The 23124-nt window shown below is 46.8% G+C and overlaps 2 protein-coding genes across 3 annotated transcripts in view; both read right to left on the reverse strand.

Moving 5' to 3' along the window:
• Positions 1-23124, reverse strand: part of CHMP7 (charged multivesicular body protein 7) — a 93931-nt gene that overhangs the window by 17425 nt on the left and 53382 nt on the right. Inside the window, exon 12 of one of the 2 annotated variants that reach the window (XR_014783737.1) lies at positions 11226-11351. The gene's annotated coding sequence lies outside the window, so the exon portion shown is untranslated. Of the gene's footprint in view, positions 1-11225; positions 11352-20207; positions 23061-23124 lie in introns of those variants that run through there. The other variant, XR_014783736.1, reaches the window with a different exon arrangement.
• On the reverse strand, positions 5442-6986 carry LOC146340659 (D(1) dopamine receptor-like). The gene has a single exon (XM_084803985.1). The coding sequence runs from the start codon at positions 6883-6885 to the stop codon at positions 5518-5520; it is 1368 nt and encodes a 455-aa protein (XP_084660111.1). The 5' UTR covers positions 6886-6986; the 3' UTR covers positions 5442-5517.

The raw sequence follows: 23124 nt of genomic DNA on the forward strand, positions 1-23124 counted from the left end.
ATGTAGTGGCTAATGTTGGACTTGGCCCACGGGAGACCTGGGTTCCAATCCACACTGGGCCATAATGTTCAGTGGATGAGCTTGGGCTAAACTTTCAGCCTAACCTACCTCTCAGGGTTATTGTAAGGATTAGATGAAATGCCCACATAAGCCACCCCGAGTTCCTTGGAGCAAGGGAGAAATATGCCCAGTTGGAGGCTGGTGGCTCCAATGTCAGTGGGGCGGTGGATCCGCTCAGGGTTTCAGTCCGAACCAGTCAGAACTCTAAAAGAGCTATCCAAGGTGCCACCAGCCTCCAGTGAGTATGCCTATGATAAATAAAAAGTAAACTACCTCAGGGAAAAAGGTATCTGGAGACAGTGCAACAAATGAGGGCATGTTTATTGTTGGAAAGGAATGTTTCTGGAGAAAAGTTCTTACAAGACTATGGGATAGGAAATAGGACTATTTTCAAATCTTTAATAAGCCCAAATGAAGATAGAAAGCAGTTGTTTCGCAGACTAGAAAAAAAAAAAAGGATTTTTTTTGTTTTGTTTGCAAAACAGTAGATTTATGGTAACTAATTCAGATGCAACATTCCTGCTTCATAAACTACACAGTTTATTAAGCTGGGGAGGAGCGCCAGGACTGTTCCTGGTTAGTAAGCCAACATTAAACCAGTCTAGCCCATTTCAGTTGTAATGAGGAATAGTGGCTTGAATTTCACCAGGATCACAGCACCAAAGCAAGTGAGCAACTTGGGGAGGGGAAGAGTGAGGGGGCCCCCAATGCTAATTCCCAGAAAGCAGGATGGTTCTATCCGAAAAGGCCCTTTGTCTTATCTGTATTTCCCTTGGTCCGATTGGTCTTACTGTTGCTACTCTGCCATTTAAAAATAGATAAACTGCTTTGAGCAAGATCTATATGAAAAGGTGGATTATACATAAAATGACAATGTTAAAACTTCAGAACGATCTCCTAAGTATAGCATCCATCCAATGTTGCAAGAAGCTGTCTGTGAACATTGTGGAATCTCCTTTCTAGGAGTTGCAAGGGGCTTGTTGTGGTCAGGGATCTTTAGCTGTAAACTGTGGCTTATACTTCCACTGTTACCTACATTTCCACTGTATAAAGTATGATTAAAGGTGTCCCATTGCTTTAGAAAAATGTTAGCTCTCCTATTTTCCTTTCTCTCCATGGACTCTTCATCCAAAACCTCTTCAGCTTGGCGTAAACCTTGGATTAGGAACACTCCTGTGCAGGTGTTTTAGTGTCAGAAATACACTAGAACAGCCTTCCCCAACCTGGTGGCCTCTAGCTGTGTTGGACTGCAACTCCCATCACTCCCAACCAGCATGATGGGAACTGCAGCCCAACACATCCGGAGGCCACCGGGTTAGGGAAGACTGCACAAAATCATAGCTCAGTGGTCGAGCACATACTTTGCATATACAAGCCTGCCTTCTGGAGAGGCCCTTCTTCCGACACTGCCACCTTCAGTGGTGCATTTGGTGGTGACTTGAGAGAGGGCTTTTTCAGAGGCCACTCCCATGCTATGGAACTCCCTCCCAAAGGAGGCTAGGTGTGCTCCTTCTCTGTTGTCCTTCTGCTGGTAGCAGGCAAAGACCGCTTTATTTAAGAAGGCCTTTAGCCTTTGTAAGTGGGTCTGGTGGTTTGGTACTGTTTTTAATAACATTTTTTCTGTAATTGTTATGTTTTTATTGTATTTTAATGTATTGTTTTGATCAATTTTAATTGTTTCTATAAGCCACCTTGCGTGCCATTTTTTGGTAGAAAGGTGGGGTGCCAATTAAACAAACAAATAAAGCAGGAAGTCCCAGGTTCAATCCCTGGCATCTCCAGTTGAAAAAGAAAAGAAGATCAGATAGCAGGTGAGGGGTAAAGACTTGGGCAAACTGCTGCCAATCATAGCAGGCAATACTGGACTGGATGGACCAATGGTGAAAGCTCTATATTCACCTAGAAATGGAGTGCCAGAAGCTCTATGCAACTGTTCAATAGTAGGCACTTGCATAAAGTAACCAAGCACAACAAAATAACATTTGGGGTTCATATCATTGTCATGCTTTGGTTCCTAGCACAATTCAATCTATAAATCCCAGTTTTACCCCAGTGAACTGCATTTCTGATATGCCCATGCGTGCACACGCACATTAACCCTTCTGAATTGGCACGTGGTACCTATGTATTTTCTTTAAAAAGTTGAGGAAATTACATCTACAATTTAACAATGAAGGAAATGTTTGGAATTTAAGAATGCATACCGAACCTTTCACATATGTGTGTGTGTGTGTGCGCATGTATGTGTGTGTGCGCGTGCGTGCACACGCATGCATGTGTGCATGCATTTGTGTATGAAAGATAGACCAGCAGAATAATTTCAAAATATATTTACAACTAAATGTTTCGTCTTCCACCCTCATCAGTTGCTGTGATGTTAAATGTTACTTTACACCAAGCGCATGCTCTCTCTCTCTCTCTCTCTCTCTCTCTCTCTGTATTTGAGAAAGAGTAGGTATGAATTCTTAAATTCCAAACTCCCTCTCTATATCCTATGTGCACACAAAGAAAACACACAGGCTCCCCAATTCAGTTATCTAACCGCTATGAATCTGTGCAGAGTCTTGCCTTTTGTTCCCCTACTACAACAAAAGCTCATTTCTTTCCTTCTGTTTCCTCTCTCTTTTATGGAATTAAGGTGCAATAGCACCATACCAATAGCTGGAACTTGGGAAATCTCTATTAGGATTTCTATAATTAACCATTTGGCTGCTGGTAACAAAGCTGTCCTGGTTTAGACTACAGCACTGGGGTAGGCGATATGATCCATAAGTGTACCCTTGAACTCTAAAGGTGCTCACTGCAGTGAATGTGTGTGTGCATGTGTGTGCATGTGTGCGTGTGCGAGAGAGAGAGAGAGAGAGAGAGGAATAATAATTGGTTTAAACTTCCCCCAGAAGAGCATCGGGTTGAGGCAGGAGAGGAGCTAGTAACCCGATTTGCTTCACGCCGGGATGGTTTTTCAGCACGGATATCGTTGCCATCTAAGAAAAAACATCAAGAACGGGAAGTGTGAGCTCAGCACCTGATGGTGTATACTTTCTTCTATACTGAAGCAAATATTCATGCAGAAGAACCACCACGTGTGAAGCAGCACACATGTAACGTTGCCACCAGTCCTAAGTTGAAACATGGATTCTGTGTCTGTGTGTCCTGACTCACATGCAAACTCTGTTTAATCAACAAATGTGTAGCGAAGATACATACAAAAAAACTACCGTTATTACTTTCCTTTGCTGTAGCATGTCCCTCTCTCTGGTGTGCACTGTGTTAACACCCTGTTGAGGCTGATTGTCTTAAGTGCTTGGCGAAGTTGCAGCAAGAAGAAACAGATCCCAATATCCAAGTTAAAATGCCAGCCCTTTAAAATGCACAGTTCTTGCTGGGGGTCTTCCATCCTCTGGCTCATTGGACTGTCAGTTCTGAATGCGCAGGGCAAAAGGCTGCAGCGTGATAAATGACTTGAGCTTCCCCTCTCCTAGGAACATAGGAAGCTGACATACTCAGCACCGACCACTGATCTATCTGGCTCAGTATTGTCTACACTGACTGGTGGAGGCTCTCCAGAGTTTCAGACAGGGCTCTTGTCAGGGTGGACACTGAGCCCATAGAATCCCAGAGTAGTTCTGATTCTGAGGAAGAAGGGTTGCTCCTGGGAGAGGAGTGCGCTCATCTTTCCCAGGGCCAACAGCTGGCAGAGATTCCTCCCACCGGCATTCCTGGCATAGATAGCAGTCCCGGGAGTGACAGAGTGACTTGCTGGATGCGCGACACCGACACAGAGAGCGGCGCCAAATGGAGGGCACGGAAAGGAGGCGTAGTGCCCGGTTGGCGCGCAAACAACGGTTGCGCCCAGAGGATCCAAGGGAAAAGGGGAGGGACTCTCCCTAGCCCTTAAGTTCAGGGTCTGCCAGTAATTCCCTTTCAAACGGGGACCAACTGTTCCAACTTAGGGCATAGGTACTCTGCTGCTCATATCTAGTTGCTAACAGTAGAGTTGTTAAGTTGTAAAAGAGGAATAAAGCTTTGAAAAGAATCCCTTTGTCTGTGTCTGGACTTGGCTACTGGATTAGACTGAGAGAGGCCTCCAAGGAGCCCTTGACAGCTCTTTCCCATCCCTACCTGGAAATGCCGGGGACTGAATCTGGGACCTTCTGCATGCAAAGCAGGTGGTATCTCACTGAGCTACAGCCTTTCTCCATTGCACAAGATTGTTCCCTCTAATAGCAAACTTAGGTGGTGAGTGCTGACGGAGCCAATGAGAAGTAAGAGGGAGGTATCAGCATACTTGGTGAGGAGGGGCAAGATTTTCAGAAGTATAAAAATATTTTTTTTAAGACCTAAGGAGGTTAAAAAACAAGAACCCAGAAACCCAAGACATGCTCAATAGCCATGGAATCTCAAGCATCCATTGGAAAAGAAAAATGGAAAATGGTGGTGGCTTGGGCAGCTTGAAGAACCCTGATCAAGAGCATTCCTGTTAGAAGGTAAGGATATACTGCAACAGTTTGTTGCAGGTCCCACTTGAACAACTTAAAGAGCAGTCATGCTCCCGCATTCTTTCTTTGCTCCCTGCTTGAGAGGCTTGTAGCTAAAAGTTTTGTAGTTGGGGTATCGTAAGTCAATGAGAAGCAAGGAAAACTTAAAAACAAGTGGTCTAATACATTCGAATGGCTACTGAAATGATCGGACAATCAATAAATTGTCGGAGTGCCAAGTGCTGGCCAATCATCCCAGTGCCTTTGCACTGATTGATCAGAATACAGGAATTTGAGAGCAGGTTTATTTCTTCCAGAGCAATTCGAAAGAACACTGCTAGTGTGTTTTCCCTGCCAGCTCTGTAAGATACAAGAGCAAGGGACAGGAATTTCTTCTAAAAATGTATATTAACGGGTCAATTCAAGAAGGGGGCTTCAGATCCTGCTAAGGGGGCCTGGGCTCTGCAGCTTCCCCCACTCCCCATGCCTGTAACTGGCTTCCCAAGTCGACCTTGACATCACAGGAGTGTAACTTCTTTGCCTTTGGATATCACATTAAGTCCTGCAAGTGACACTGACACTCATTTTACTAGCAGCTGGTGCTGCATTCAACCCTGCACACTGGAAATATTCTGTGGCCCAGCCTTCCTCAACTTGTGCCCTCCTGATGTTTTGGACTATAACTCCCAGAACTCCTGACCATTTGCCATGTTGACTAGAGCTGATGGGAGTTGAAGAGCAAAACATCTGAAGGGCACTTCTATCTCTCTCTCTCTGACTCAGCTTATCATCAGCATACTTATTAATACGACACATACAAACTCTTTTCCAGTCAAAGGGTCAATTATTTTTTTCAAAAAGTTCCCTTTCTGCCCATCCTTCTCCTTTCCATGCACTCCACAGAATATCGACTCAGTGCAGAGGAGATGCCCCCTCTCTGCTCCCCCTTCCCCTCTGCACGGCCACCCATTGTCCTTTTTCAGTCCAGTACGCAAGTGGCCAAAGGAGCGATCTTCTCAAGTGAGATATCAGTCTCATACTCCATATGCACAAGGGCCGACAAAACACCTGTGGCGTTATCATGAGAGGTGTGGGAGACTTTGTCGAACGTGAGGTTGTTGTCCTCCTCTCCTTGGAGGGAGGGGGCATGGGGGAGAAGATGCGGGTAACTCAAGGTCCCCATGTCTTTCTGGCAGGTGGTGTCATGATGGTAGGACACCAACTCATTGCTGAAGTTCACCGTCTCCACGGCGTTGTTGGGGCAGAAGCGGCCGCAGCTTAGGATGGTCGCAAAGGCCCTCCGGAAGTCGGCATTGAAGGCGTAGATGATGGGGTTGAGGGAGGAATTTGCCCAGCCAAACCAGACAAAGACATCGAAAATGGTGTCACTGACGCAGGGCAGTTCCCCAAGCTCATGCACGTTGTGGTCACAGAAGGGTACAATGCAGTTGAGCACAAAGAAAGGAAGCCAGCAGAAGACAAAGACCCCCATGATGATAGAAAGGGTCTTGAGGACCTTGGTTTCTTTCCTGAAGGAGTTCTTCAAGGAGACCTCATGGGGGCACTCATTACTTTGGCAGCTCTGGGCGTGTTCCACAGCCCTCTCAAGAGAGGAGATCCTTCGTATCTGTCGCTGAGCAATGCGGAAGATCCTGGTGTATGTCACGATCATGATGGCAACGGGAATGTAGAAGCTGATGAGGGAGGAGGAAATAGCATAGGTCCTGTTGAGGCTGGAGTCACAGTTTTCCTCTGGAATCCAGGTGACATTGGAGTTTGCCCCATGGGCAGGAAGGAGCCCGTCCGCCTTGTGCCATCTCAGCTGGACGGGTATGAATGAGATCAAGACGGAGAGCATCCAGGCCACCCCAATCATGACAAAAGCCACCCGCTGTGTCATCTTCCGCTCGTAGCGGAAGGGGCTGGAGATGGCCCAGTAGCGGTCCATGCTGATGATGCACAGGTTGAGGATTGAAGCCGTGGAACACATGATGTCGAAGGCCACCCAGATGTCACAGAAGCCGCCGAAGGGCCAGAAGCCTGCCACTTCAGTGACCGCCTTCCAGGGCATCACCAGCACAGCCACAAAGAGGTCTGACACCGCCAGGGAGATGACAAAGAAGTTGGTGACCTTTGAGCGCAGGTGCCTGAACTTGACCACCGCCATGCACACAAGGGTGTTGCCCAGCAGGGTGGAGAGGATGAGGAGCAGCAGCAAGGCAGCCATGACCACTCGCACGGACAGCTCCGACTCGCCCTCCTCCGCTCGGCCTTCCCGAACGAGGGTGTCGTTAGCCATGACGGATGCCCCACCTCCTCCTCCTTCTCGCAGGTAAAGCCCATCCATGTCTCTCTGTGGTCCTGAGGGACCCACCGTGCTCCCCTTTGGCTACATCCCCATCCACCCACAAGCCACCGTCTCTCTGCTCCCCCACGTCTTCACTTGCATCTCAGAGGCAACCGCCCTTCGCTCCCAAAGCCCCAGGATCTCTGCTAGATCTCCAGCGAAAAGAAGCAATGCTGAACCTTTCATTCCTTCCCCAGATTCCTACCGACAGGCTGACATTTCCTCCACACGCACACCCCCCCGCCACCCCCTTTGCTTCCCAGACTGCCACTCAAAGAGCCAGCCAGTTCTTACCTACTACACTTTTTTGCAGAGAGGATCCTTAACACGAGCCTGCCTGCCTTCCCTTCTTGCTCTTTTTCGGAAGCTCATTCGCTTTTCTATGGCTTGCTGCAAAGTCCTAGTCCCGCTTTTGCGCCGGCCAGGGTGGGATGGGGCTTGCTATGGAAATGAATTCGAGACCTGGGCTGTCTCCTCTGCTGCCTCTGCAGGATGCCCCTTCGGCATTTGAGCTCCCCGCTGCTGCTGGTTTGCCGAGACTTGCGCTCAGGTGAGAACGCTTCCTTATCTCCATGCGCCTCTTTCCTCGAAGTCTCAGGGACTCGAAGCAAGGTGCTTTGAGCAGAGCCGGGAGGGCTCGCTGGAAAACGACGACGACAACTTAGCACAAGGAGCAAGAGGGAGGAGCAGTTAGAGGAATGAAGAGCCCTCGGAGTCTTTCATTTAATGGCAGGCGTGATGCAAGTTCACATTTGGTAATGACAGTCTCACGGAGCCAGCATGGAAAGCGAGCAGAACATGGGAGTGCGAACTGGGTGGTGTTCAGTGCTCAAATCACAGGAGAAGAGCATGGGGGATTTACCTCACCTTTCATGCTAGCTGCCTTCGCTGCAGTCACAGACATGAATTTTTCAGCGCCGAAGAATCGATGCCTTCGAACTGTGGTGCTGGAGAAGACTCTTACGAGTCCCCTGGACTGCAAGGAGGTCAAATCAGTCCATCCTAAAGGAAATCAACCCTGACTGCTCATTGGAAGGACAGATAATGAAGCTGAAGCTCCAATATTTTGGCCACCTACTGCAAAGAGAAAAGTCACTGGAAAAGACCCTGATGCTGGGAAAGATTGAAGGGGATGGCAGAGGATGAGATGGCTAGATAGCATCACCGATGCAATGGATATAAACTTGAGCATGCTCTGGGAGAGAGTGGAGGACAGGAAGGCCTGGCGTGCTATGGTCCATGGGGTCACGAAGAGTCGGAAGAGCCGGACACAACTGAATGACTGAACAACACATTTTCCTTCCCCCACCTCAGTCATTTGACTCTACTCATTTACTTCCATTAGGAATAATCCTTCAGTTGGAAACTTAAGATACTTCTCATCACGGGTGCAAAACCTGCCGCCTGCCCCCCCCCCCCAGGCTCTAACTGAGCCCCCACCCAGGTGCCCTGAACTCTCCCATCAATTTCCCACCAATGGTACCATTGCTACCATGATACAATAGCTCTTTCCAGCAAGGGAAGTGCAACCTGTTTCAGGATTGCTGGGGGAGATGAGGCTCTCCGCCCCCTCCTCCAGATCACTCTTTCCCTGCTGCTGCTAGCAGCAAGAGAAGAGTCATCTGTGTCAGGTCCTCTGGGACAGGTCCACATGCACAGGGGCACCTGTGTGGGGGAGTGTGCAGTGCACACGGCCCCCAGCCCAACATGACATGCAGCCCTCACAGCCTCAAAGGTTGCACATCCCTGCTTTGCATGTACAGTAATGGAGAATAGATGGTTTTGTTCTTAATAGAATCATAGAGTCCAGGGCCAGCGCCAAGGGTAGGCATGGTTGGGCACCTGCTGAAGGCCCACACCCCAGCAGGGGCCCACTAACAAGAGCGCAGGACCTGCTCCTCTTATTCACCATTGCAGTCTGCTTGCTCACCTGCCTCTCGCTCTGGCCCAGACAACTGCAGTGGTGAAAAAGAGGAGCAGGAGATGCCACTTCCTACTTGCTCACTGCCTGTCAAGCAAGTAAAAGATAGCAATGATGAGAAAAAGGGAGAGGAGGAGGCGCAACAGTGGCTGGTGACAATGGCGGTGAGAAGGTTGACTCATTGAGGAAGGGGGTCCAATGAGGGTGTCTTGCCCAAGGGCCCTCCAAAAGCTGGAGCTGGCACTAACAGAGTTGGCAGGGTCCACGGAAGAGAATGCTATTAATCACCATGGCTATATATTAGCTCCAGACCAGTAGCAGAGGCAATATGCCTTTCCAAACGAGTTGCTGGGGAAGCGGGAGGGTGCTCTTGTGATCATATCCTGCTTGTGGGCTTCCCAGAAGCAGCTAGTTTGCTGTGGGAACTGAAAGCTGTCCTAGATAGGCTTTTGCTTGGGTCTGATCCAGCACAGCTCATCTTTAGCTTCTCATGAGCTCAAAGGTAATTCAATCCAACCCCCTGCCAATGCAGGAAATCCACTGCTACAGCATTCCCGATGGGTGGCCATCCAACCTCTGCTTAAAAACCTCTAAGGAAGGAGAGCCCACCACCTTCCGAGCCAGTCTGTTCCACAGTTGGACAGCATGTACTGTCAGGAAGTTCTTCTTAATGTTTAATTGATACCCTTTTTCTCATAATTCCAAACCACTGGTTCTAGTCCTACACTCTGCAGCAACAGGAAATAAGTTTGCTCCATCATCTACGACAGAGCTGGAGAACCTCTTTTAGCCAGAGGGTCAAATTCAATTTCTGAGAAGTTTTCGGGGGCAGCATTCCAGTGGTGGGCAGGACAAAAAGGAAAAGTGGAGGAGCCAAAGGGAAAAGGCGTGGGGCCAGAACACCAAATATACCAGCATGAGAACGTAAGAGCCATGTTGGATCAGACCAAGGTCCATCTACTCCAGCATTCTGTTCACACAGTGGCCAATCAGCTGCCCACAGGAACCCCACAAGCAGGACACGAGTGCAACAGCACCCTCCCACCCATGTTCCCCAGGAACTGGTGGATATAGGCTAGAGCTGTGCACAAATGGCCTCTCAAAAATCTCCAGCCTATTTGTGGCCAAAGAAATTGTGAGGGACAATTTCACCAAATTTCTCCTGGTGGAGAAGAAATTCTCGAACCATTTCTCACATGTAGGGCTCACTATTGGCAGGGGTTGTAGTACAGGTTCTTTCTTTTTTCCTAAGGGTTTTTGGTTTATTGTACTGCTTCTGTAGGGGGCAAAAGCATCAGCTGTGTTGAGGATTCCACTTTTCTGAGGCAAAGTTTTGAATTTCTTTTGGTGGTATTTTTGCACTTACCTAATCACTGCAAGGTGGCTGAGGGTGCTGTGTGTGTTCTCTCTATTACACATCGTTCCATTGCTCTGCAGCCTCCCAGGCCACCTGCCATTCCTGAACTGAAAAATCCCCATGGGAGGAATTACCTCATGATGGCTTTAACTGAAGTGTGGGAAGCCAAGGAGGCTACAGGCTGCCACAGAGATTACTGTACGGTGACAGACAGGACACTCATGCACACTCCTCAGCTACCTCACAAGTAAGGTAGGCAAGGAACCTCAAACCCAACCCATGACAATTTCTCCAAAATTTCTCCTCCTTTGAATTTCTTTTCGAAAGCAATTTATTTTCTATCAAATTGAATGAGAATGGTCAAAAAAATGTGGGAGAAATTTTTGGCACAGCACTAATATAGGCATAATACCTCTGATACTGAACGTAGCATACAGCCCTCAGGACTAGTAGCCACTGATAGCCTTCCCTTCCAGGAATTTGTCAAATTCCCTTTTAAAACCATCCAAAGTGGTCGCCATCGCTACATCTTGTGGAAGTGAGTTCCACAGTCTAACTATGCGCTGTGTGAAGAGTTTAAGCACATTTTAGATTAAACTCCCACTGCCAGTAACTTAAGCCTCAGGAGAGGCATTTCTAACCCTTTTAGCATAGGGAAAAAACAGCACAGAATTCCATTTAGGCGAAGCTGTCAAGAGCTGCATTCCAGTGGTGGGTGAGGTTGAAATCAAGGGGTGTGGCCAAAGTAAAAAGGGGCAGGGCCAAGATACCAGCATAGCTTAGCTTAAAGCTCTTCCTGACAGTAAGGAAGCCTCAGGAGAGGCATTTCTAACCTTTTAGAATGGCGGAAAAACAGCACGAAGGCCAGGAAACCACCCAATTATTGGTGATTAGAGGAAAGGGGTAGGGCCCCGGGAAGGGGCTGTGGTAATTTGGGGAATCCTGGAGTGCTGGATTGGGACTCTAGGAGGGTTGGATTTAGACGCAGGGCACACCCCTGAACAATGTGAGAGCCTTCAAATGTTTTTACCCTATTTGCCGAAGAATAATAATGGTACTTGCCTTCTATGTCAAGTGTTCTGATCGTTCCAGTGGTTCTCTTTTCAGGCCAACCGGAATGCAAGCAACCGTTCATGCACATCCACAGTTGATGCGAGAAATCCTGCTGCCTCTTTCCACAGTTCATTCCTTCAAGAAGAAATAGCACCCCACAGAAACCTTGAGCAACAAGAATCCAGATAGTCACTAAAAGGTGACTAGCTGTTCCCCTTCCTCCCCCACAACCGTCAGTGAACATTCCCATGTCCGCTGAGCACACGCAGTTCTCATTGGGCAGTTTCTGGAGTCCCCCCTCCCCGCCCCCGATAGGGTTTTCAGTACTTCTGAAAAACTCAGGGCTCCATCAAGTCTGCTGATACCTCCCCTCTTGTGAGTGAGTGGTGCTTTTTTGGCTGAATAAGCATCGGCACTCACGCCTGAACATCAGAAATAGAGGGAATGATGGTCTGACATGGAGTGGGGTGTGTACAACTCCCCACTCCCCCAAATGACACAGTGACCCTGTTCGCATGATAACTGGGTGCGTTAACAAGCCACCTCACAACCCTACAACAGCCCATGGGTTCTGGATGGTTTGTTACCCACCCTCGACATGTTCGGATGACACAAGAAGCCATGCCGGCAAGGGTAATTATGCAAATCCAGCTGGCATGCGTCTGGCATGTGCAATGTGGTGGTTAACAAGCCATAACAAGCCATAACCACCCTATGATCATGCAAACCAAGTCATTGTGTGTGTGAGAGCAAAACAGAGGGACAGTGTGCGCGTGTGTGCACGAGAGAGAGAGAGAGGATGGACCATCCCACTTTAACACCATAGACAGAGTTCTCATATCACCTCCCATCAAACACAGTGCATTTCAGTGGAGTGAATTCACACATTCAGCTGCTGGTCATCAACTGTGTAGAGAAATCAAGCAAGCTACACAAGTGTGAACTGGCCCTGTAAACTCAGAATAACTGCCATTCCCATTTGACAGTTGGAGAAGCTTCAGCCCTTAATCCTAAGGGCTGGCAACTTGCTAAAACCCACCAAATAACTGCCAAAATATACATCACATGCAGTTGTGTCTTTCTTTCTCCACTGGCTTGTTTCTTCGTTGAGAAGCAACTTCAGAGGCTGCAACTGAGATGGGAAGAGTGGAGGAGACACTCCTTTCCCCTTTCGCTTCCTGTCTTTTGTCCCCAGCGATGGCCCAAGATGTTTTGGCTACCTGAGGAGAAGCAGCAATGGCACTCCCCCCCCCCGCCCTGCCCTTCCCAAGTCAAAGTGCATAATACCCAAGGCCAGTCAAGTTATTTTGGCACCTGAGGGAGAATATCCCACAAGAAAATCCCCAGCCTGGCAGTAAAAATGCAATAATAAAAAATCAAATAACCAACAACTTGCTGTCTTTTCAGGATGCCTAAAATCAGCAGCTGCCTCACTCTGCCTAAAGGTAGGGCCGGCCCCATTTGTCCCCAAGCTGCTTTCCACCCTCTTGGAAGAAAAGATATATAGGATACGACTTTGTGAGGACGTATCCTATATATCCTAAACAGCAGGGAAGGAAAGGGGTAAGCAGTCCCTCCCCATCTCCCTGCCCCCCAGCAGCAGGAAAGGAAAGAACTAAGTAGGCCCCTCTCAAATGCAGTCTGTAAGGCTGCTTTTCACTTTTAAAGAAAACTAGTCAGGGGAAACAAATATGCAACTGTGTCGCTTGGCCCAAGGTCATGGCTAAGGAGGCATCTTTGCAGTCTCCTATGCTGAAATCCCAGCTCTTGATCTTTCAGTCCAAAGTGATTTTCTTGCCCTGTACCATTCTGCCCAGCCAGCACTACTAAAACTACTGACCTCGATTCAAGTACAAGTTAGTCTTCAAATTAATGGTCTATATCCACTCCTAAATTTCAGTAAGGTTCCAGCAGGGCCCAACTTGGCCTGCGGGCCAGGGGTTTTATTACACGAAACAGTGGAAGAAAAATGGGCTTTCTTAAGGCATCTTTGTCCCTATTGTGCACACTTTCCTCTATAAGATCCATTTTAGAAGCTGTTGATTCTCTTTAAAGCCCTTCACGGCCAGAGACAGTGTACTTGCAGAAGTTTATCCTCCCTTTTCGAGGCCTTCTAAGGGAACTGTGCTCCAATTCCTTCCTTTGGAGCGGCAAAGTCTAGTATGAATCAGGGCAAGGCCTACTTGGTGGTGGTACCATCACTGTGCAATAGCCTCCCTCAGGAAATTCACCAAGCTGTCCCTTTGGCAAGTTTTATTTATATGAGAACCTATATCCTTTCCTTCTGGTACTTGCACACTACTCCGGGCTGCTAACAACAATTAAAACCAACCATAAAATACAATAAAATCCTGTGTGAGAGCCAATGTGGTGTAGTAGTGAGAGTGTTGGACTGGGAGCCGGGAGATCCGGGTTCTAGTCCCCGCTCGGCCATGGAAGCTCACTGTGACAGACCCGTCACAGACTCTCAGCCCAGCCTACCTCACAGGGTTATTGTTGTGAGGATAAAATGGAGGGAAGAGGATAATATAAGCTGCCTTGGGTTCCTTGCAAGAGGAAAAAAGGTGAGATATAAATGCAATCAATCAATAAATAAAATCCTCCTATCCCAAAACAGAATATAATAAAAACAGACAGATGCAGCAGATAAAAGAGCGGCATCCAACCGTAGCATCTCTCACCCAGTGCCAGATTTAGGAACATGCCAAGCCAGCCATGGCTTAGGGCCTCATACAATGAGGGGCCTCTAAATATGTTGGAGGTAACTAAGATGCATAATAGAAATCGCTTTGACTTAATTTTGTTGGAAAGTCTGGTGTGACTTACAGCAGAGTTGCCTTATATAGAAAAAACGTGGCAACACAGTGTTCAGTACTGGAGGCAATAAGTGCAGCGTAGAGCCAGTTTAAAGTAAGTTTTATTTATTGCATTTATATCCTGCCATTTTTCCTCTTGCAAGGAACCCAAGGCGGCTTACATTATCCTCCTCCTCTCCATTTTATCCTCACAATCTCTCACCACTACACCACACTTATTTTATTAGCGCTTCTGTACACATCTTCAGAGAAGGCTATCTAGCACTGTTTAACTACAAGCACCCCCTAAAGCTGGGTGGTACCCTTTCAGTATCCTTTCCATGATAATGTAATACAATTTTTTCTCTTTATTTGTATGGTATGGGGCCTCTGAATCTTGCCATGGTTTAAGGCCTCAGCATGTCTTAATCTGGCCTTGCCCTCACCAATAAAACAAAATCCTGCCTGAACAGGAAGGGTTTTGCCCTCAAGCCGAGAAGGGCCCAACCAAGCCTCTTGGGAAAAGGCTTCCACAATTTAGGTGGGGCCACAGAGAAGGCCTTGTTTGTCATTCCCATCAGCCGAGATCCCACCATAGTCAGGGCATAGGGAAGGGCCTCTCCATCAGATCTTAACATGGCATGCTAGTCTAAGAGGTGGTGATCCCTAAGGTATCATGGGCCTAAACCATTTAGGATTATAATGGCCGTCATCACTTTGAATTGTGCCAGGAAAACAAATTGGCAACCAGCGCAGCCCTTGCAGGACAGGTATAATATGATCATGCACTGTCAAAATGTTATCCTCCAAGTAGTGAACCGATTTTTTAACGTTTTATTACGTTTTGGAGCTTCAGAGTAGCTGTGTGTTTTCAGTGCTGGCTTTTACCATCAGTCCGGTTGGTGTTAGCTTGTCACGCATACATTACTGTAAGTCACCCTGGGTGTTTTTTTGCAGAAAGTCAATACATACAAATCTGTGAATAAAATATATCCCTTTCCTTCCCATGGCACAGATTAACAGATCAAGGCTTCCCGCCCACCAAACTGTTCCATTTTCTATAATGGTATGTTGACAGAAATTCCCAGATTTTCTTAGTAGGTGGTAAAATCTTCCACCTGACTTGCAGTGTTAAAAAATGTAATCTTTGTGGCATATGATTTACCGTCCCTCACTCCTGTGGACAGCTACATAGAGGGTGTTTTGTGGAATTCGCTACCCAAAGCAGCTCACCTGGCACCTAAGTGATATTTTCAGCATCAAGGAAAGGCCCCTTTTATTCTCCCAGGCATTTAAAGTCTTGATTGTCTCAATCAGCTGCTTTTAACTGACGATCATGACTGGTGTATTACATCATAGTGTTTGATATATTTTGATTTTATTAGGCTTTTCAACTGCGCTGGAAAACCATGGTTTGAAGGGTGGTGTACAAGTCTCAGAATTTTAAAATGTACACTTAAATGCAAGGAAGTTGTCGGTAGGCATATGGCTTGGAGCCCTCAGTATTCTTTGAACCTAGGGCTCTTTTAGAATTTTTAGTCTGTCCTTGTCAGCATGATCCCCTCCAACAATAGTTTTTGAAGGTTTTCTTCAGCTATGCCATGCCCCCTACACCCCCAATTGTTCCTACCAGATAGTTGCTTCTTCTCCCCTGTCCTACACCATGATTAGACATACAGTCAGGGCCAGAAATATTGGAACAAGGATAACTGTTTTGGCAGTGGCCTCTGTACACCACCACATTGAAGTTGAAAGGAAACACACCCAGATGGGAGCGAAGTCAGGACTTTCGGCTGTATTTTGACATGAGCCACTGACAATGGGGGTGTGTGTATGCCACTGGCTGTCCTTCCTGAATGGTTAGTGCCCCACTTTTGTCAAACCCCTTGAATTACAGCTGAAAGTCCCGACTTCGCTCCCATCTGGTTGTGTTTCCTTTCAACTTCAATATGGTGGTGTACAGAGGCCAACTGCCAAAACAGTTATCTTTGTTCCAATATTTCTGGCCCTGACAGTAGATAGTATATGGCACTGAAAAGAAGGTTGGGCATCTTCTCCTGACACCAATTAAGCCTCTCCTAACACAGAGCGTATCATTTTTAGCTGTGCAAATTGGGCTGCTAGATCACTACCTTTTAACTTTCGTTCTACATTAAAACAACTCTGCCCACAACTTTTAAAAATTCCACAATTATGTTGGGTTGGGAGTTAGGCTTCCTTACCTCACCCATGCCTGTCCCGCCCCCACACTGACACAGGTCTACAGTATGTAATTGTCAGAGAGTGTTGTGCCAACAATATATTGTGAAACCAAGGTTTCTGTTAGTCACCAGATCCCCAAGAAGAAGATTGTCTCAGGACAGAGCCGGTGTCAAGAGGAGGCCCTGTCAGGCACTTGTCAAGGGCTGACACACAGCAGGGGCCCACTGATAAGAGCCGCCTGGGGTTGCTCCTCCTCTTCACCGGCACAACCTGCATGTGCACCTGCCTTTTGCCCTGGCTCAGAGAACGGTGCTGGTAAGAAAGAGAAGCAGTACATGCAGCTGCCTGCTTGCTCACTGGCTCTCAAGCAAATGGCAGCAGTGATGAGAACGAGGAGGGGCAATAGCGGCTGGTGAGAAGGGCAGTGAGAAGGCAGACTCGCTGAGGGAGGAGGGGGCTCCTTGAAAGTGTGTTCAAGGGTCCTCAAAAGCCTGGAGCCGGTACTGTCTCAGAATGTGGGCCTGCCTGCTACCCAGGACCAGTGTGGTATTGTAGTGGAGTGCTGGACACGGCCGAGGCAAGTGTGAGTTCCAATCTTTGCTCATCCATGTAGCTCGCTAAGCACCCATGCCTTCCCCAATCTCTCTGCCAAATCTACATCACCAGGATGCTGCAAGGATATAAAGGTGGGGAAAGCTGGCTGTTAAGAATTCTGATAGTTCCCTTAGTGACAGCAGGCAGAAAGAGCTGGAGGGGGTTGTAGAGCCTCTACTGTTATTTATCTCCTCTTAGCCACTAATTGCTCCTGCCCCTCATCCTTCCAACCCCCTAGGGACAATTCACCTCTGAAGCTTAGATAAAAGCTTTATCTAAGCTTAGATAAAAAGGCCCAGAGAAAGGTGACTCCAGCATCCCCTCCACTTTCCCCCTGCCTGTGAGCAAGGAAGGGTGCTTCCAGAATTCTTAACAGGCAGGCTGGGGCCGTGTTTCCACAACAATGGAAGGAGAAGCCAACGGGAGCCTTTTTTGGCTGAGGAGCGGGATAAAAATACAATCACTGTGTTTCCACAACAATGGAAGGGGAAGCCAACGGGAGCCTTTTTTGGCTGAGGAGCGGGTTAAAAATACAATCAATCAATCAATTGGAGGAGTACTGGATTTTTTAAAAAGGAATCAGCTTTGCTGTGAGCAGGGTTCCACAAGCAGATTCTCTGGACCAGTAAAAATTGCTTCACAGAATGTACTTCCTGTGGCTGGGGGGTTGGGGGTTGGAGTGAAAGTCATCTGACTGGCAGGGGCTGCTCAACCAATAAGAGAGGCTCCCCCCTCCTTTCCCCTGAAAGTCCAGGGGCACCTGCATTTCAGGAGCAAGCATCATTGAGCACAATGGGAGTTATTTCTGAGTAGACACACATATGCTTATGCTAGGAAAGGAGGGGGGAGAGAACACAAAAACAGAAACCAGCCCCCATTTTAACCCACAGGACCTCATTGACCACAATAGGAGTTACTTCTGAGGAGACAGTAATGGGTTTGTTGTGGAAAAGAGAGCAGTAAACACAAAGACAGAAACCAGCCCCCCCTTTTAACACACAGGATCTCTATAAGGAAGCTGTGGAGTTATGTTCTAAGGCAATAAATTGAGCCTCGAGATCACACTTGATAGCCTAATCGCACTTAAGGAATTGGGCCTTAAAGTGTGCCATTTCAATTGAGGGGGAATCTCTAAGTTCTGATGTGGCCATTCAAAGATAAGCCTCATTGACCGCAATGGGAGTTACTTCTGAGGAGACACTAATGGGTCTGCTGTGGGAAAGATACCAAAACCAGCCCCATTTTAAGACACATAATCTCTGTAAGGAAGCTGTGAAGGAGTTATGTCCTAAGGCAATGAATCGAGCCTCTAGATCACACTTAATCACATTTAAAGAATTGGGCTTTGATATGCGCAGTGTCAGTTGAGAGGCTTCTCTGTTATTTCTGTGGTCATTGAGAGGGCAAGCCTCATTCAGCACAATGGAAGGAAACCCCCCTTGACTGGGGTCATAGTGTAAGGCGCAGCCCTGGCAGGACTAGCATACCTGAGCTAAATGTGGGGGTTAGGGCATACAACAACTATACCGGGGAGAACCCAACTTAAGGAAAAGAATCGGACTTTAAGCAGACTCAGGAAATACGGTTTTTCCCTGATAAGCTCCTGGGTGGCTGCTGGATGGCCATGATGTCATGTATCCCTAACGACCTCAACATGTAGCTGGCTCGGAGTAAATTGCTGGTGGGAACACCCCGGGTCTACCCCAGCAGCAGAATAAGGTGGCAGAATCAATGGACTTATCACTTCACATGGTAGACGGGGAATCTTTTTTTTAACGTTCCTCTGCATCAGGGATAGGAAATGTGTGGCCCTCTATATGTTGTTGGACTACAACTCCCATCAGCTGTAGCCAGAATAGCTAAAGATGAGAGATAATGGGAGCTACAGTCCAGCAACATCTGGAGGGCCACATGTCCCCTATCCCTGCCCTGCATAAACTCCCTGCACACTGAAAAGTAGCACAGCAAAGGAGAGGGCTTGGCTATAACTTCTCTCGCTGGTGCATACGTTTTCTACATGCAGGAAGTTTCTGCATGGGGAAGCATCCAAAATGGCATCTACTATCTGCAGTCTGAAGTGGTGCACTCCATTCGGCTGCATGTCTGGATGAGGCCTCAGAGCCTGGTTTGTTCATGGCTACAACTTTTCATGTAATGGACTAATAATGTGGCGCAGAATCTCAGATCTATTTACTTCAGAAGACTCCCAGTAATCAGCAAACACGTAACTATCATGCCTAAGACCTATTGATTGACTCATCCTCCATGGGGAGATACCACAGCTTACTGCTAGAACACCTAGTTTGTATGCAGAACGTCCCAGATCCCATAGCATCTCCAGTCAAAAGGATCAGGTAGGTGACCCTCTCCAGGGTCTCAAGCAGATGGGAAAATTTCTGCTTGAGACCCTGGAGAGCCACTGCTGGTCGCAGTAAATTACACTGGTCTAGATGGACAAATAGATTTTACCTAGTATAAAGGCAGCTTCCTAACTTGTCTAATCTTTTTTTAAGCTAACAAAGTTTATGGCCATCACGTCTTGTGGCACTTAATTCCAGAAGTTAATGCTGCATTATTTGGAGAACTTGTTTTTGCCAAATACAAGTTGCATTTCTACTATTTTTAAAATCTTCTAAATACACTTTGCAAACTTTTTTTTAAAAAGGACCACATTAAGAGTGCCATGTTAACATATTACAGTGCAGCAGATAAGGCATATTGTGCCAACCCTATAGGAAGCAACTTGCTCATTGTTCCACTTTGAGGAAACTACTTTGCTGAGGGTTGGCAAGATCCTTACTTTGGCAAGTTCCCTAGGGAACCAGCAGCAAAGCCCTGCGAAGCTAAAACTCTCCCCTGGAAACCAGCCCCAAGTAACATATTTCAGCACTATCCTTGCTTAATTACCCTGGCCTTTGCCGCAACACTTCACAGTGACCTTAATCTGTGCTTGTAAAGTGTGCCCTCTTTCAAAGGGAACAGCGGTCCCTTTATTGACAACCCACACGGCCCCCCAATGGGCATTAGTTGAATGATCTTCTCCCTGTGCACAATCCCAGCATTCTTGCTGCAGGAAAAGAAAACAGCCTCGCAGTCAGACCTCTGTTCAAGTGCAAAAGCTGTACATCTTCCTTCCAATTGATCCAGCAGAGTGACTAAATGCCTCCAAGTGAGAATGAGGTGATTCAAGTTCTGGAATGCAGGTTACTTCACAAACAAGGTGGAGGATTTTGAAGAACTGTATACAGCTCCTTGCATGGTCCCCATGTAAGAAATCTCACTGGCTTGTGTATGTCTTGTCAGGATCACGCCAAAGGTTTGAAACAAGAGGCACCAAACTATTAAATATGCAATGTTTTTCTTAATTTTTGTTTTAAAAACGAACTTGTACATCTTTGTTATTGTTAGCTCTCTTTAATAAGCTGGTGGTGGTATGTCATACATTGGCTGTAGCAAGAGAATAGTTTAAGATTGGTACAATACAGGCATATGATGTACACAGCCTCCCCCAAACTGGCACCATCAAGATGTATTGTACTACAAGTCCCATCACCACCAGGGTGTACACATACTTTGCTCCATAGTCATCTCTAGTCTATGAGATTTTTTTAAGCACTATAACCCCCCCGCCCAATATGTTTAGCAGACAACAAGGATGCATGCGCGTATACATCACAGGCAATAATGCCTCTCTCATATCACTGGCATTTTAAGGGTGGAGGTGGCAGGAAGCTATAATTTGTCTCCAGCCAAAGCTCTGCTTTCTCATCTAGGAACCAAGTGCTTCAAAACACACACCATTTTCACATCATATGAGAAAAGGTAGCAACTACTACCTAGGATTGTACTTCAGTCAAACCCTAATTAATGACCCATCTCAAAAGAGACATTTTCCAGCATCAGACAAGATCCTTTTTTAAAAAGAAAAAGATAAAGGATCCTAAGTTTCACAATGACCATTTGTAAATCAGTCTTCTTTGTACAAGAGGGCTCAACCTGAATGTATTATTTTATTGCAGAATTTGAATCTGGCTGCCAACCTCAGGACTGAGATACAGAGAAAGCCACTGTGGCACATACAGACTGGGTTCAGACAATACAATAACCCACACTCAAGGGTTGAGTATGGATTGAGTATGGGTTGTCTTTGAACCATGGGTTGCTGAAACTTGAGTTATTATGTTGTCTGAACCCAGCTGCACTAACAAACCATGGTTTGTTAACCATGAACAACCCACAGTTCACAAGCCAACAAACCATGGATTCTCGTCATGGGTTGTTCAGGTTAACAACATGATACCCCACATGCTTCAACAACAACCCACACTCAAACCTTGGGTGTGGGTTACTGTATTGTCTGAACCCAGCCACAGTGATTAGAGTACTGAACCAGGAAGAGCTGGGTTCAAATTCTTGCTCAGCCATTCAGGGGACCTTGGGCCAGTCACTCTCTCTCAACCTAGCCTACTTCTTAAGGATGTTTATTGCTGTTTATTCGGTCAGTCGCTTCTGACTCTTCGTGACTTCATGGACCAGCCCACACCAGAGCTTCCTGTCGGCCGTTGCCACCCCCAGCTCCCCCAAGGTTGAGTCCGTCACCTCCAGAATATCAGCCATCCATCTTGACCTTGGTCAGCCCCTCTTCCTTTTGCCTTCCACTTTCTCTAGCATCAGCATCTTCTCCAGGGTATCCTGTCTTCTCATTATGTGACCAAAGTACTTCAGTTTTGCCTTTAATATCATTCCCTCAAGTGAGCAGTCTGGGTTTATTTCCTGGAGTATGGACTGGTTTGATCTTCTCTCAGAATTCTCCTCCAGCACCACAGTTCCAAAGCATCTCTCTTCCATCGCTCAGCCTTCCTTATGGTCCAGCTCTCGCAGCCATAGGTTACTACGGGGAATACCATTGCTTTAACTATGGGGACCTTTGTTGTGAGTGTGATGTCTCTGCTTTTAACTATTTTATTAAGATTTGTCATTGCTGTCCTCCCAAGAAGTAAACGTCTTCTGATTTCTGGGCTGCAGTCAGCGTCTGCAGTAATCTTTGTGCCTAGAAAGACAAAGTCTGTCACTGTCTCCACGTTTTCTCCCTCTTATTTGCCAGTTATCAATCAAGCTGGTTGCCATAATCTTGGTTTTTTTGAGGTTTAACTGCAACCCAGCTTTTGCACTTTCTTCTTTCACCTTCATCATGAGGTTCCTCAGCTCCTCCTCGCTTTCAGCCATCAAAGTGGTATCATCTGCATATCGGAGATTGTTAATGTTTCTTCCAGCGATTTTACCTCCAGCCTTGGCTTCATCAAGCCCAGCACGTCGCATGATGTGTTCTGCATACAGGTTGAATCAGTAGGGTGAGAGTATACAGCCCTGCCGTACTCCTTTCCCAATCTTAAACCAGTCCGTTGTTCCATGGTCTGTTCTTACCGTTGCTACTTGGTCGTTAAACAGATTCCTCAGGAGGCAGACAAGATGACTTGGTATCCCCATACCACCAAGAACTTGCCACAATTTGTTATGATCCACACAGTCAAAGGCTTTAGAATAGTCCATAAAACAGAAATAGATGTTTTTCTGAAACTCCCTGGCTTTCTCCATTATCCAGCGGATATTGGCCATTTGGTCTCTAGTTCCTCTGCCTTTTCTAAACCCAGCTTGTACATCTGGCAATTCTCGTTCCATGAATTGCTGGAGTCTACCTTGCAAGATCTTGAGCATTACCTTACTGGCATGTGAAATAAGTGCCACTGTTCGATAGTTTGAACATTCTTTGGTGCTTCCCTTTTTTGGTATGGGGATATAGGTTGATTTTTTCCAATCTGTTGGCCATTCTGGTGTTTTCCAAATTTGCTGGCATATGGCATGCATCACCTTGACAGCATCATCTTGCAAGATTTTAAACAGTTCAGCTGGGATACCGTCGTCTCCTGCTGCCTTGTTATTAGCAATGCTTCTTAAGGCCCATTCAACCTCACTCTTCAGGATGTCTGGCTCTAGCTCACTGACCACACCGTCAAATCTATCCCCGATATTATTATCCTTCCTATACAGATCTTCCGTATATTCTTGCCACCTTTTCTTGATCTCTGCTTCTGTTAGGTCCTTGCCATCTTTGTTTTTGATCATACCCATTTTTGCCTGGAATTTACCTCCGATGTTTCTAATTTTCTGGAAGAGGTCTCTTGTCCTTCCTATTCTATTATCTTCTTCCGCTTCCGTGCATCGCTTGTTTAAAAATAATTCCGATGTAGCAAGGCTGAAATTGGATAAAAACACTTAACACATGTATCTCGCTTCACATACATTATCTAGTTGTAATC

Source organism: Heloderma suspectum, chromosome 6, assembly GCF_057233095.1.
Source record: "Heloderma suspectum isolate Gila_16-S chromosome 6, 16-S_ref, whole genome shotgun sequence".
Taxonomy (NCBI): domain Eukaryota; kingdom Metazoa; phylum Chordata; class Lepidosauria; order Squamata; family Helodermatidae; genus Heloderma; species Heloderma suspectum.

Excerpts from the sequence above, each read along its gene's own strand:
- LOC146340659 (XM_084803985.1), bottom strand. The coding sequence starts at position 6,885 with ATGGATGGGCTTTACCTGCGAGAAGGAGGAGGAGGTGGGGCATCCGTC.